Source organism: Scyliorhinus torazame, chromosome 8 (assembly GCF_047496885.1).
Source record: "Scyliorhinus torazame isolate Kashiwa2021f chromosome 8, sScyTor2.1, whole genome shotgun sequence".
NCBI classification, from domain to species: domain Eukaryota; kingdom Metazoa; phylum Chordata; class Chondrichthyes; order Carcharhiniformes; family Scyliorhinidae; genus Scyliorhinus; species Scyliorhinus torazame.
This window is the reverse complement of record NC_092714.1, coordinates 265649493-265664562: the sequence shown is the minus strand read 5'-3', so window position 1 is coordinate 265664562 and position 15070 is coordinate 265649493. Positions and strand designations below refer to the sequence as shown.

At 50.5% G+C, this 15070-nt stretch overlaps 1 protein-coding gene across 1 annotated transcript in view; it reads left to right on the top strand.

The window, feature by feature from the left end:
- The first annotated feature begins 9735 nt into the window (after positions 1-9735).
- sdc4 (syndecan 4) overlaps positions 9736-15070 on the top strand; it is a 31319-nt gene continuing 25984 nt past the window's right edge. Inside the window, exon 1 of the mRNA XM_072515279.1 lies at positions 9736-10125. Coding sequence (XP_072371380.1) covers positions 10057-10125 — 69 coding nt within the window. The 5' untranslated portion in view covers positions 9736-10056. The remainder of the gene's footprint in view (positions 10126-15070) is intronic.

The following is a 15070-nucleotide window of genomic DNA, read 5'->3' as shown; positions in this document are numbered from 1 at the left end:
TAAACATATGGATGATAATGGCATAGTGTAGGTTAGATGGCTTTTGTTTCGGTGCAACATCGTGGGCCGAAGGGCCTGTACTGCGCTGTATTGTTCTATGTTCTATGTTCTATGGTCCTGCCGGGGGCCCAACCCCTAGCAGTGCCAACATGATACCCTGGCAGTTCCCCTGGCACTGTAGTAGTGCCAGGGTGGCATTGCCAGAGTGCTCAGGTCACACTGCCAGGATCCCAGACTGGCAATGCCAAGGTTCCTGGGTGCCAGGGGGAGTGCCAGGGTGCCATCCTGCCCTGTTCCCAACCACCAATGGCCTGGGAGACCCCCCTCCCCCCTCAGGTGGCGTTATGCCTGTTCATGTTTTTGTGGACCAGCACTAAATAGCGCCTTGGCGAGGTTTCCCATCCCCGGGCGAATCGGCCGTAAGGCTCATTTAAATATGCTGATCTGGACCACGCTGAGTAAGGGTGAGACCCACATCGCAACATCTGGCGAAACGTTTTGAGCATCGCGAATCTGGCGAGGGGCCTCTCAATGGCCTCGACCCAACACCAAGTCGGGCATGGACGAGGCCGATGAATTGCTTCTGGCACAATTTGTAACATCATCCAGGTATCTACCCGATCAAATCCTCTCAGGTGGGTAGAATGCAGCATCTGATGAGGTTTTTCCCCCGTCGCTAATATGAATCACCCACACATTGGCTGTGGAGTGCACAAAGAAATTGCTGCTATGCTTCAGTGTTCGATTTACTGAGTAACTCATGACTTAAACTGTTGTTTATCCACTCCCAACATCAGAGGTCTGTGTTCAAACAAGCAACCCCATTCAAATTAGTGGTGAGCAGTACTATTAAGACAGCATTTCACTTGTATATGTGTCAACTGTAGTTTTATGCAATGCTTGGGTGTTAAAGGGGTTAAAACATTAAGCGGGTTTTTGGTAGGGGTGCATACAAGCAGCTGGGAGAGCTCGATGTGAAATAAGTGAAATTTGGGAACCTGTGACTCAGAGGGATGCCTGCAGCAATTGCATAATTCCACTAACCCAATAAAGCACATCAGCACAACCTGTGTGTGCTCCACAAACGTCATCAAGATGGTTTGGATTAGATTACAGCCTTGGAAACATTCCATACAATCTGTTATTATTTCCAGCGCTATGGCTTGGGCACTCTCGTTGGGGCACAGTCCAGTGGGTATTCCGAACAGGTTTCACCCCAGCAGGTGAGAACTTTCCATTTACCTGTCAGGGTTCGGAACAACGAGAGGCTTTCCCATTGAAGGTCGGGATTCTGCGTTGCGAGTCCGCCCCCGCGGCCAGCGAGGACGGGGAATTCGGCGCTCAGCCAAATCTCCCATTGGCTGCAGAGGGACCGGAGGATCCCGCTGCCGTGAACGGACGGAGAATCCCGTGGGGGCTTGACAGAGTAGGGGCTGAGGGGGTGTTCCCCCCCACCGCCCCCCCCCCCCCCCCCCGGCTGGCTGGCGAATCTAGAACCAGCGGTCACAGCCTCAGGACAAGGTATCCGCTGCTGGCCAGCGATGGGGAGAAATGCCTTTACTCAACGGGCTGTGAATGTTTGGAATTCACTACCCTGGGGAGCGCAGGACGCTCAATCACTGAGCTGGATAGAATTTTGGGAACTAAGGAAGTCCCAGGATTCTGGGGATCAAATGGGAGAGCGGTGGTGATTTGTTTTTCCCAATTAAGGGGCAATTTAGCGTGGCCAATCCACCTACCCTGCACATCTTTTTGGGTTGTGGTGGTGAGACCCACGCAGACACGGGGAGAATGTGCAAACTCCACACGGACAGTGACCCGGAGCCGGGATCGAACCCGGGTCCTCGGCGCCACCGTGCCGCATAGGACTTGATGTATAACCGGGGTTTTGATTTGATTTGACTTTTGTTTATTGTCACGTGTACCGAGGTACAGTGAAAAGTATTTTTCTGCGAGCAGCTCAGCAGATCATGAAGTACATGAAAATAAAAGAAAATACATAATAGGACAACACAAGGTACACAATGTAACTAGATAACACCGGCATCGGATGAAGCATACAGGGTGTAGTGTTAATGAGGTCAGTCCATAAGAGGGTCGTTTAGGAGTCTGGTGACAGCGGGGAAGAAGCTGTTTTTGAGTCTGTTCGTGCGTGTTCTCAGACTTCTGTATCTCCTGCCCGATGGAAGAAGTTTTGTTTAATGGTGGAACAGATCAAGGGGTCGAAAGACCTTTGCCGGCTTCTATTTATGCTCTTTCTCTCCCTTTTCCAACATCTCATTGGATCCCCACCAGTACCTCACTCAGGGGGCAATGCTTTTACGTCGGCTTAGACAGTGAGTGATGGTGGCCTATTCCACTAAGGAGGGCATCATAGCTTATCCTGGTCTCACCCACATATGTATATTCCAGCAAGGTGTGGGGTGAGGAACCAGAGGGGGGAACCCTGAGTGATGTGCCCCTCCTTAACTAAGAGGCATGTGTCCCAGGGGTGTAAGGGTGACTACAATCTTACCAGAGGCTGTAAGTGAAACCTGGATGGATCCTAAACTGCAGGGCACAGTAATAAATGTAGCATTATCTTTTTTTCACTGTGGCAATTAATTTGTTAGATTGTTAGCAGTGGTTTTGTTAGTTGCCTTGACTTTCCCTTACTTGTGCTCTTGCTCCTGCTTGACCTCTCTTCTGCTCTCTAACACACCATCCCAAAGGGCATTATTCTGTCCATTCCTGTGCAGTACTTTTGCTCGCCAATTCTCCCTTATGCAGTCCACCCTTATGCAAGTTTTAGAACGCATTGTACAGGATATGAGGCACTCTTTCCGGTGGATAGGTTTGGAAAATAATTGATGCCAGAAGTAGAAAATATTGAAATCATTTGTGGCCTCCGCTACTTGAAAATTTTCAGGAATTCTCACTTTGACCACTTTAATGACCTTTGTGTCATTGAACAGATAATTTTAGAATTGGCCCTCAAAAATGCATTTCCAAAAACAAACCAACCGTGTCAAGAATGTGGCACTTTACCAGTCAACTGAAAGAGACCGAGAGGAAAAGAAAAATTGTGCAGTCCAAGAATGTGCCGGCTGGGTGGATTGGCCATGATCAATACACGGGGTACAGCGATAGGGCGGGAGAGTGGGCCCAGGTAGGGTGTTCCTTCGGAGGCTCGGTGCAGACTCGACAGGGACAAACAGCCTCCTCCTGCGCTGTAGGGATTCCAGATTCTAAGCATATCTTTGTGCCTTGCAGGGTGTTGCAATGCAACACGGTCAGTGAGGCACTTTTTGAAGAGTCACTGTAGCAATCCACGCACAGCAAGCTCCCACAGTCAGGGATCAGCCAATGAGGTGGCAGCTTTGGCTCAACGGGTAAGACTCTCTCATCTCGGAGTCAGGAGACTGTGAATTCAGCCCCACACCAGAGACTAAAGCACGTGCGGCACTGAGGGAGCGCTGCGCTGTTGAGGCGTCATCTTTTGGGTGAATAAATGTCCTGCCTACTCTCTCGGGTGGAGAGGAATGATTGCAGGGAACTATTTTGAGAAAGAGCAGGGGAGGTATCCTCGGTATCCTGGACAATATTTATTCCCACAACCTCACAAAAATAGAAAGGCCAGAATTCTACACTCCCTTCACCCCAGTGGGCCCAGCTTGGGCCTCCTGGTGCTACAGGCCAGACCAGCTGGCACGCACTCGGAATCAATTTGTTGATGTCACATTGAAGTGGGGGTGGGGGTTGCGAGTGGGAAATTGCATGGATGGCATTCTCTCTGGGGTCCCGCCGCCCACCCCGACCTGGACATGATTTTACCCTGGGGAGGGCAGGGCCTTGGGTGGGGAGCCTGCCCTATCCCCAATTAAGGCCTTAGAGTGTCCGGTAATGGCCACTTAATGGCTGTTTCTTGCCGGCCTAATGTTTTAGGCTGATGGGCAGTTGAGAGATCAGGGAGGAAGTTTGATCTCAGGAAGGTGGTGGTGGGCTGGCGGAGGCTGGTTGGGTGGTGGGGGTGGGGGTGGGGGTGGGGGGGGGGGGGGGGGGGTTGCCAACCACTCAGTTGACTGGATGGCTGGGTTTCACAATGTGGAGCGCCGTCAACAGCACTGGTTCAATTCCCGTACTGGCTGTGGTTAGGAATGTTGCCTTCTCAACCTTGCCCCCCGCCTGAGGTGTGCTGACCCTCAGGTCAAATCACCACCGGTCAGCTCTCAAAAGGGGGGAGAGCAGCCTCTGGTCCTCTGGTGACATTGACATTTACTGTCCCCCTTCTCACTAGCAGTAGAAAATGTTCAGGAGGTGGGGGCTGGTGGGGGGGGGACAAAGAGGTTTGCTCCATTTTACCAGCTTGGGCCTCCTGGTGCTACAGGCCAGACCAGCTGGCAAACACGCGAATCAATTTGTTGATGTCACATTGAAGTGACTGCTGTGAAGCATGCTGGGAGATCCAGGGAATTTCCCCCAATCCCTGTGGGAGATTAAATGACACAAACTGTTTACTTCCTGTTCCTGCCATGGCGGATTTGACCTCAGCACCAGGCCAGGGCACATGATTCAGGTTGACACTGCGGTACTGAGGGAGTGCTGCACTGTCTGAGCTGCTGCTTTTTGGGTCAAGTGTGTAATGACCTGTTTGCTCTTACAGGTGGATGATGAAACTCTCAGCGCACGATTTTGAAGAAGAGATAAGGAGTTAGTCCCCCCCCCCCCCCCCCAAGTGTCCTGGCCAATAGTTATCTCGTGACCAACATCAGCAGAGTCGGGTCACTGTCTCACCGACGTTAGTGGGAGCTTGCTGTGCACAGGGTTATGATCAGTATCACCCAGGATTGAGTTTAGCTCAGTACCATTAACCTACGGGGCTGGCGAGGGAGTGAAACATCAAGTTGAACCCCTCCCTCCGTACACAGCAGTGCCTTGGCATACCCCAGGAAACTGCATGTTGGACATTGTAACACACGTTTTATTTCAAAATCACCATTACCTATGGAGAGGCTGATCCGGGCCCTGGGTCACTGTTCGTGTGGAGTTTGCACATTCTCCCCGTGTCTGCGTGGGTTTCACCCCCACAACCCAAAGACGTGCAGGGTAGGTGGGTTGGCCACGCTAAATTGCCCCTTAATTGGAATAAAATAATTGGGTACTCTAAATTTTTTTTTTTTAAATCTATGAAGAGGCTGGCATTTGCCAAACCACTGTCGGGAGGTTGTGGGATTAAATCCCCACTGCATGGACTTTATACATAATCAGAACGGGTACCCTTAATGCAGCACTGATGCTGAACTGTTGGTGCCTCTTTCAGGTGAGACATTAAACTGAGGCTCCTCTTGTGTAAAAGATCCTCTGGCACTATTTCGAAGATGAAGAGGAGAGTTCCCTCCATTGTGCTGGACCTGTATCAACACCACTAGAGCAGATCATTTGACTTTTTAATCTAATTGCTGTCTGTTGGAGCTTGCTGTGTTTCCGACATTACGACGCTTTAAAAGTACTTCTTTGGTTGTAAAGCATTTTGGGACATAGAATTTACAGTGCAGAAGGAGGCCATTCAGCCCATCGAGTCTGCACCGGCTCTTGGAAAGAGCACCACGGAGGTTGTGACAGGTGCTATGGAAATGCAAGTCTTTCTTTCCTTTCATTGATGCCTGCTGGAAAGCACTGGATGAGGTGAGGACAGGGCATATCGTTGATGCCTCCGTGGTTGATCAGCTCCCCCATCCCCAATTCAAAGAAATGGCCACCTGACCTTATTTGAACTGGACCTTGGTGAGTGTCAGAGGCTCAGTGGCAAAGATAGATTCGTGAGCACCTACATGACCACCTCAGTACACAAGCAGGTGCCAAAACCACTCCAGTGAAAAACTCAACATAAATAGTTAATAGATTGAAGAGGATGCTTCCATGATAACACTCACAACAAAACCAAGTTGCTTTTATATAGCACCCTTAATGTAGCAACAAATCCCACAGCCTGCCACAGGAGCATAAATAATCAAGAACAACTCGGGCTGGATTCTCCGCTCACCGATGGCGAAATCACGTTCGGCGAGGGGGCGGAGTATCCCTGATGATGTCAAAATCGGGGGCGGCGCCGTTTTCACGATGCTCCACTCGCTGAAAAGCGGCGTACTCCTAGAGTATCCACGTATCCACGGCCTCAGGCTATTGCCTGGGGGCCGCCCCGCGATGCTCCGTCGCCGACTGGCCGAGTTCCTGGCGGCGTGGGACACGTGTGGTTCTCGCCCGTCATGAACTTAGCGTGGCAGCTGCGGACTCAGTCCGGCGCGCCAGTCAGCGGAGGACTGATCCGCGGGCAGAGGGAGCTTCAATCGGGGCTGGGGGCACTGTGGGTGGGCGGTCCGGGGCGCGTGAGTGGCCAATGGGGGGTAACATATTTGCGGTCCGGGTCCACGGGCTGAGTCCACCATGCTGTGCACATGCGTGGCCACGGACCCGGCAATGCTCCGAGCCATATCGGCAGCTAGAGCTGGAAGCTCAACACTGCCTCACTGCTAGCCCCCAGCAAAACAGCGAATCAGTGGACGCCGTTTTCACGCTGGCGTCCAAGAGAATCCAGCCCCTTGTGTTTATATAGCACCATTAATATGCAAATTAGGAGCAGGAGTAGGCCATTCGGCCCCTCCAGCTTGCTCTCCCATTCAATAAAATCATGGTTAATCTGGTTGTAACGTCAACCCAACAAGTCAAAGCACCATTTCACAGGAGCATTAGAAAGCAGAGTTTGAGACCCAGCCACACAACGAGGTATTAGGGCAGGTGCCCAAAACTTGGCAAAGAGGTAGGTTTTAAGAAGCGGGTCAGCACGATAGCACAGTGGTTAGCACTGTGGCTTCACACGCCAGGGTCCCAGGTTCGATTCCCCCAAGGGTCACTGTCTATGTGGAGTCTGCATGTTCTTCCCGTGTCTGCGTGGGTTTCCTCCGGGTGCTCCGGTTTCCTCCCACGGTCCAAAGATGTGCAGCTTGGGTGGATTGGCCGTGCCAAATTGCCCCTTAGGGTCCGAAAGGGTTAGGAGGGGTTATTGGAAGTGAGGGCTTAAGTGGGTCGGTGCAGACTCGATGGGCCGAATGGCCTCCTTCTGCACTGTATGTTCTATGTTCTAATTCAAATCTTAGAGGAGGAGAGAGAGGTGGAGGAGTTTCGGGAGAGAATTCCAGGGATGAGGGCCAAGGCAGCTGGAAGTGGAGCGATCAAAAATGTGGGATGCTCAAGAGGCCAGACATTGTCACCCCACCATAGAACATGGCGTGATTAGACGAGGTGAGCGAAAGCTCGATCAAACAAGTTGAAATGTTGAATCACAGAAATAGCTCAGGAGGTGGCCATTCGGCCCATTGTGTCTGTGCCGGCCAACAAGGAACAATCCAGCCTCATCCCACCTTACAGCTCCTGGTACCACAAGGCAATTCAGTTCAATGTAAACGTGATGACGGTTTCTGCCTCTGCCACCCTTTCAGGCAGTCAAATACAGACCCCACCACCCTCTGGGTGGTCCCCCCCACCCCCAGTCACCCCGACCCTCACCCCCCACCCCCCACTCCCACACCCACCCCCTGCACTTTCTGTTTTATTTCAGCTTTCACTTTTAACTTTTCGCATCCTGATAGAACCCAGGGAGTGAGCAGTACAGGTGCTTCACAGCAGCAGGGTCCCAGGTTCGATTCCCGGCTTGGGTCAATGTCTGTGCGGAGTCTGCAGGTTCTCCCCGTTGACAGTCCCTCAGGGTTGAGGGTGATGGGGGGGAGGAGGGTTCTTCGATGGCTGAATAGTCCATTCCAAGAGGCAGTCTCTGCCACAGGTGCTGATGGGTGAGGCGGGTAGGTGGGATGGTCAGGAGTCTGCGCTCTTTCCACTGTTTACTCTTGCCCTGCGCGTGCTCCACTCGGTGATGCTTGGGGTGGTTGGCACCTTCGCAGATGCTTCTTCTCCAGTTTGTGCATTCCAGAGCCAGCAGTTCCCACATGTCGGTGGGGATGTTGCATTTATTGAGGGAGGTTTTCAGAGTGTCCTCGCAGCATTTCCTCTGCTCTCCTAGTGATCGCCTGTGGTTGGAGAGCTCAGAGTAGAACACGGGCATGCGGGCAACGGATGAAAATAAATTCCCTTTCAATCCTCCCTGAGCCTCGGAGCCCTAAATCAATGCCCCCTGGTTGTGGACCCCTCAACCACGGGGAGTGGGGGGGGCCTCCCTATAAACTAATTCTGGATCCCTCAACATTTTATACACCTCGATTAAATCTTCCCTCAGCTTCCTTCTGTCTGAAGACGCTTACCTTAATCGGTAACTAAAATTCTCGGGGTCCAGGAAACGTGCTGATAAAAACAGAAGAGTTGTCATATTGGACCCAATTTCTCTCCACATTGGCAGCCTGCCACGCTGAGTCCGCCTCCCCCCCGTCCCCAGTGTCCTCCCCCCCAACCCTTGCTCTCAACCCCCCCCGTATCCCCCCCCCCACCCTCACTCCCCACCCCCAGAGTCCTTCCCCCGAACCCTCCCCCGGATCCCCCCCACCCCCAGAGTCCTCCCCCCCACCCCCGGATCCCCCCCACCCTCACCCCCCGAGTCCTCCCCCCAACCCTCGCCCTCACCCCTACCACCGGATCCCCCCCACCGTCACCCCCACCCCCAGAGTCCTCACCCCAACCCTCTCCCCCCCCCACCCTCACCCCCCACCCCCAATGTCCTCCCCCCCAGCCCTCACCCTCACCCCCGGAACCCTCCCCCACCCTCAACCCTCACCCCCAGAGTCCCCCGCACCCTCACCCCCCCCACTTCCAGAGCCCCCCCATCCTCACCCCCCACCAGCAGAGACCCCCCCAACCTCACTCCCCACCCTCAGAGTCCGCCCCACCCTCACCCTCAACCCCCACCCTCAGAGAACCCCCCCCCCACCCCAACAATTTCTGTTTTATTTAAACTTTCACTTTTAACTTTTCACATCCTGATAGGACCAGGGGAGTGGGTGGCACGGTAGCACAGTGGTTAGCACTGTTGTTTCACTGCGCCAGTGTCCCAGGTTCAATTCCCGGCTTGGGTCACTGTCTGTGAGGAGTCTACACGTTCTCCCCGTGTCTGCGTGGGTTTCCTCCGGGTGCTCCGGTTCCCTCCCACAAGTCCTGGAAGACGTGCTTGTTAGGTGAATTGGACATTCTGAATTCTCCCTCTGTGTACCCGAACAGGCGTCAGAATGTGGCGACTAGGGGCTTTTCACTTCATTGCAGTTAATGCAAACCTACTTGTGACAATAAAGATTATTATATTATAACTGGCGTGTGACGTGAGGAAAATACACGCGGCTGGTCCGGAATCTTTCCTCACATTCCCTTCCTTGCACTAGTCAACCCTGAGGAGGTGAAGTCGCCTCTTCCGCTTGCCTCCTCTCCCCTGCCCCCTCCCGCTAGTTTGCAGCAAGGACAATTAAATGATCATACTTGTGTCTGCAAATGGAACTTTCTAATCTGACCCAGATGGCACAATGCCCTCTTCCCCCCCCCCCCCCCCCAAGCCTGGGATTTGTTTTTGTTTATTCGAGACCAGCAAGAAAAGGGAGGGGGGATTGAGGAGGGGGAATGTGGACTGGAATCGAAAATGCTGTCAAGCCCAGCACCCCCCCCCCCCCTCTCTCTCTCTGCACTGGGTGCTGACGTGCTGATAATCTCTGTGTTTTCCCCACTCAGTGTCGTATTGAGAAAGCAGAGTTTGCGGAAATTACGCCGTAGCCGGGAGGAGGAGGGAGCGGCTATATAAAGCGGCAGGTTTACCCAGCGAGGCACTCTGCTGTCTGGTGCTTCGGTCAGTTTCCCCACAGTTTGTTATTTCACACGCCAACCCCGAGACGAGGAAATTGACGCCACGAAACTCGAGCAAAAAAAAAGCCGAAGATCGGACCATTTAACCACAAATAGAGAGGGAGAATCGGAGTGAATAAGAAAGGGACTGCGAGAGAGGGAGCTGCCCGGACGGTTTTTCTTTTAAGGAGAAAAAAAAAGTTCAGAAAAGTTTCGGAAACTTTCGACAGAGAAAAAGAAGCAGCGACAATGTTGAGAGTCTGTGCCCTGGTTACCATGTTCCTGCTCTCTCTCTGCGGCGCTTCTTCAGCCAAGACGGTAAGTCCCGGGATTGGGAACATTCCCACTCTCTGAAACATCGACCCTCCCCGGGGGGGGGGGCTCCTGGGGGGGGGGGGCTCCTGGAATACTCCAGGACACGAGTCTCCGGGACCTTGTCCGTTCTGCCGTCTCTCTCTCTCTCTCTTTTAATTGCAAATGTTTTAATCGACCCCCCGTTGTTTAAAATCCAAACCCCCCCCCCCCGGGGTGGTGGGGGGATTCGATGTATTTGGGGGCTGAATTCCACCGTGTTGATTCCGCGGCGCCTCGTTTTAAGGGAGTTTTAATTTTTCCATAACAAGAGGCAGATTTTCAACCCGCCCCCCCCCTTCGATCTATAGACTCTGTTGCTCCCCCCAGATCTGTACCCTCTGCCCCCCCCAGATCTGTACCCTCTGCCCCCCCCAGATCTGTACCCTCTGCCCCCCCCAGATCTGTACCCTCTGCCCCCCCAGATCTGTACCCTCTGCCCCCCCCCAGATCTGTACCCTCTGCCCCCCCCCCAGATCTGTACCCTCTGCCCCCCCCAGATCTGTACCCTCTGCCCCCCCCCCAGATCTGTACACTCTCTTCCCGCCCCCCCCCAGATCTGTAGACTCTCTCTTCCCCCCCCCCCCGATCTGCAGACTCAGTCCCCCCCCCCCCCCAGATCTGTAGACTCTCTTCTCTTCCCCCCCCCAGATGTGTAGACTCTCTTCTCTTCCCCCCCCCCAGATGTGTAGACTCTCTTCTCTTCCCCCCCCCCCCAGATGTGTAGACTCTCTTCTCTCCCCCCCCCCCACAGATCTGTGGACTCTCTCTTTCCCCCCCCCACAGATCTGTGGACTCTCTTCTCCCCCCCCCCCCCAGATCTGTGGACTCTCTTCCCCCCCCCCAGATCTGTGGACTCTCTCTTCTCCCCCCCCCTCCAGATCTGTGGACTCTCTCTCTCTCTCTCTCCTCCCCACCCCCCCCCCCTCCAGATCCGTAGACTCTCTCTTTCCACCCCCACCCCCAGATCTGTAGACTCCTTCCCCCCCCCCAGATCTGTAGACTCTCTCTCCTCCCCCCCCCCCAGATCTGTACACTCTCTCTTCCCCCCCCCCCCCCCCCAGATCTGTACATTCTCTGCCCCCGCCCCCCGTCCAGTATCTGTTTTCACTGAAGGTTTGGAACGTGACTTTCGACACATTCGCTTTACTCTGAAACATGGGGGGGTGGGGGGGGGTTAATGTACCGAGGGTTGGGAGTGAGAGGGATCGCTGTCTCCCAATGCAACCTCTCTTATATCGGCAGTACCTCTCCCCTTAACCACTCCGGGGTATGGAGCATGACTGGACTGGTGTAAAAAGTACATGATGTTAATTACCATTTATATTATTGCCCTCTTGTTTTGGTCTGAATGTCTCTCCGATAACAGTATTTTTAAGGCAACTGAAGCTTATCGCAGTCCTTAAAATCACAAATGAATCCCCCCCCCCACCTCCCTTGTTAAGTTTCTTACTCCAATTACATCACTCACGTGTTAATACACTGAGTTTTCCCGCTGTACACGTTAGGTTAACATGCAAAGTTTGTGGTAACTTTTGAGGACTGATCGTGAAATTATTTTAAAAAAAAAGAAAACATGGGTCTCGACATCTGGGTCAAGAGCAGAACAGGGGGAGTTGTGATTGAAATCTTGCAGCATTAGGAGGTCATTTGGCCCACCAGACCTGTGCTGGCCTATTGGTCCGACTGTCTGATTGCGCCCCTCTATCTTCCCCCACAGCCCTGTCATATTTATTTTTGTTTTCAATAATTGAATTATATCTCCATGGAAAGCTACAGGTTCCATTTTACCGATATTCTTGCCCCGTTATTCCCTTTCACTATTTTGACAGTGAGATTTGAGGATGCCGATGATGGGGGGAAAAAAAAGGTTTCATAAGAAAATTAATTGATTGGTGATATTCTGCTGTTCCGATTAGAAGTCAAAATTTCAAATATCACCAGACCAATGATTCTCAAAAGATTGTTGTTCAGTCATTTACAGAATTTCTAACTTGCAATGAATGTTGTTATTTGTTTGGTGGTATTCCCCTTGTGAGTGGCGCCTAGTCTCTTGCATTGGTTCAAAAAGTCCAGGTGGGATTTAAACTGTGCCGTGTTACCAGGAAACATGGAGGGGCAAGAGAAAATCACCCCCACGTGTGATTTAACCCAAGCCTCTTGAATTTGGAACCAAATATCAAGATTACCCTTGTTTTCATGAATTTGAGGTTACTATTCAAGCTGCACCACCAGATGTCTTGATAACCATGATGTGGATACATGTCTTGATAAGACTATTATTTGGGGAATGGTGGTGAAGTCTGCCCTATCGTGCATTCAAAGTAGAGGCAAGCGTATTTTGTTTTTTTTCAATGTAAATGCTTTTGAAAGTTGCTGTTCATTTCTGTGTTAGCATTTCCAGGGATTCCTATGGTTTAAAAAGTTGGGTCACGGTTGCTTGAGAGACCCTGGGATTTGTTTCCCTCCTGTGGAAAAATTCCCAAACTAAATTGCGCTTGTAAACCAATAAGTTTTAATTAAAAGGGTTTTTCTTTCTTTTAAACTGTACACAAAAGGCCACTGCTCTGTTCTGTCGAGAGGTACAATGTAACTTTCACTGTTGCCATGTGCAAGAATGTCATTTATCACAGCCCCTAGCTGCAGTGCTTTTGGCAAACACATTGGAAAAGTTGATCAAAGCCTGTTTTAACGAAGGCGGTGATCTTTTCACTTTGGTAACTTCCATGGCTTTGGAAAGAATCATTACTATAAAACAGCAGCAATTGTTACATTATGATCGCTTTGATGGCAGTACTGCAGGATATTTGGTTGCGATCAATACATGACTCAACTGTTCTGCTTTGGTTTATTGTGAACTGCCGATGGTTCACATGGAGTTGATGAATTTGGTACCCCCGCCTTGACATTACTACTGTGACTGAACTCTCGAAAATGCTGCCCAATTTTTTTTTTTTAAAGTTCAATTGTCTTATTCTTTTTTTAAATGACCTGATTTACAGTAGTGAAATGACCAAGCAGGTTAAGCAACTAAACTGTAGAGGTTCTTTGTGTAATTGGAGCTGCGTTTTGGTTATTGTTGCCCAGTCAATGCTGGGATGGAATTGTAAATCTATCCCTTAAATGCCTCGGGGAAGGCACTGCACAAGAACCAATGTTTTGTTTCTGTGTGTGTGTGAAGTTGAAAGAAGGAGCTTGCTTTGGGGTAATCTTGGAGATTCTATACAAAACTGATTCAGCACCAAGAAGAGAAATCCATTTTGCCAACTTGCCATCGTAACCTTTTTGTTTTAAAGCATTTGATAAAAATACATCCTCTTTAAGGGAAGGAGATCCCAGGGGTAAATCATACTTTGAAACAAACTGCCTTGCTCTCCTCCTGAAGGAACATCTATCCACAGACATCATTTTGCAAAGCATAAACTGCCCATTGCTTACTGAATCTGTAGAAGCCTTTGAAAGGGTGCCCAATTTCACCAAAATGTCACTGGATTAAAGGGGTTAAATAGTGAGTATAGTACGTGAACTGAGCTTGTATTGCCTCGTGTGGCGAAGATTAAAGGGGTGAGCTGATGATTAAAGGATTTGATAAATTTATCTCGCTCGCTCATCCAGAACAGGGCAATATAACATTGGAACCAGGGGTAACATCAGAGTGCAGTTCACACAAAAGGCAATCTGCTGCCCTCCCAAAGAAAGTCTGCTACTGGCAAATAGATGCGAGGATATTATGGGATCAAGGTGGAGACAGCCACGATCTAACGGAATGCTGGGTGGTGGAATGGCGGCCTCCTGTTTGAGTTCTAGCGGATTAAATGCAGCCATCCAATCAAGGGGTTCAGCCAAAGTATCAAAGTTGTCAGTAGATTGTCAGATCTTGAAGGATAATTCCAGCCTGTGATTTCTGTATTACATCAGCTTTAATAATCGGTGTTGTTTGCAGGACATGTTATTTTGGATGCTTCCATCAAATTCCTAATTTTTGTTTTTAACATTTTGAATTACACATAGGCAATGAAGCACTTTCATCATCCCAAGTTGGTTTTGCAATGTGATTTTTGAGTGCTTTTGTCAAAGAAAGACTTGCGTTTCTATAGCAATTTTTCACAATCACAGGGTATCCCCAATCACTTTACATCTGTAATGTAGAACACACGGCATCCAATTTGCACCCAGCAACTTGGATGTCTTTTCTAAATTTTGAGTGGTAGATTATTGACCAGGAGTCTGGGGAGAACATCCATTGCTCTGCGTTGGATCTGATCCCACTCGCCAGAGATGGTGGATTTTCTTCTCGGTCTGCACCACACACCAGGGAAGCAATCACAATCTTCCAAACCAAAACGCTGTGCAGTACTTGAGCAGCACTGGATAGAGGGGAAGCTTCAGAAGAACTTCACACTTCTTCCCCTGCAATGAAGTGCCGCAAAGCTTATTTCATAGTCCAGCATCTGCAGTAATTTGCTTTTATAAAAGCTAAACGTGCCCTTGCATTCAAACCAAGGCCCATGCTTGTATTGTCTCCATTATAACCAATGCAAGTAGCTTTGCTGAAAATAGGCCCTCGTGTAACAGCTGGGCATGCACCAGAGTTCCTTGAGGAGTATCTGTTGCAGAACTCCACTGTGAAATTAATGCACTGGTGGCTCTTAAACTACTTGAGTCAAGAATAGGGAAGTGGATGCAATTCAGTGAAGTATTGTCTGCTGGCGAAGGGAACTATCTTCCTTGCATTTTTTTGTTTCTCCTAGTATTTATCCAGTTCCCTTTTTGAAAGCTACTATTGAATCTATGTTTGCTATCTGGCAGTGCAATCCAAATCCTAACCACATGTTACATTGAAAGTTTTCCTCGAGTCATCTTGGGTTCTTTGGCAATCTCTGCATGCTTTGGTTATTGACTAATCACCCAT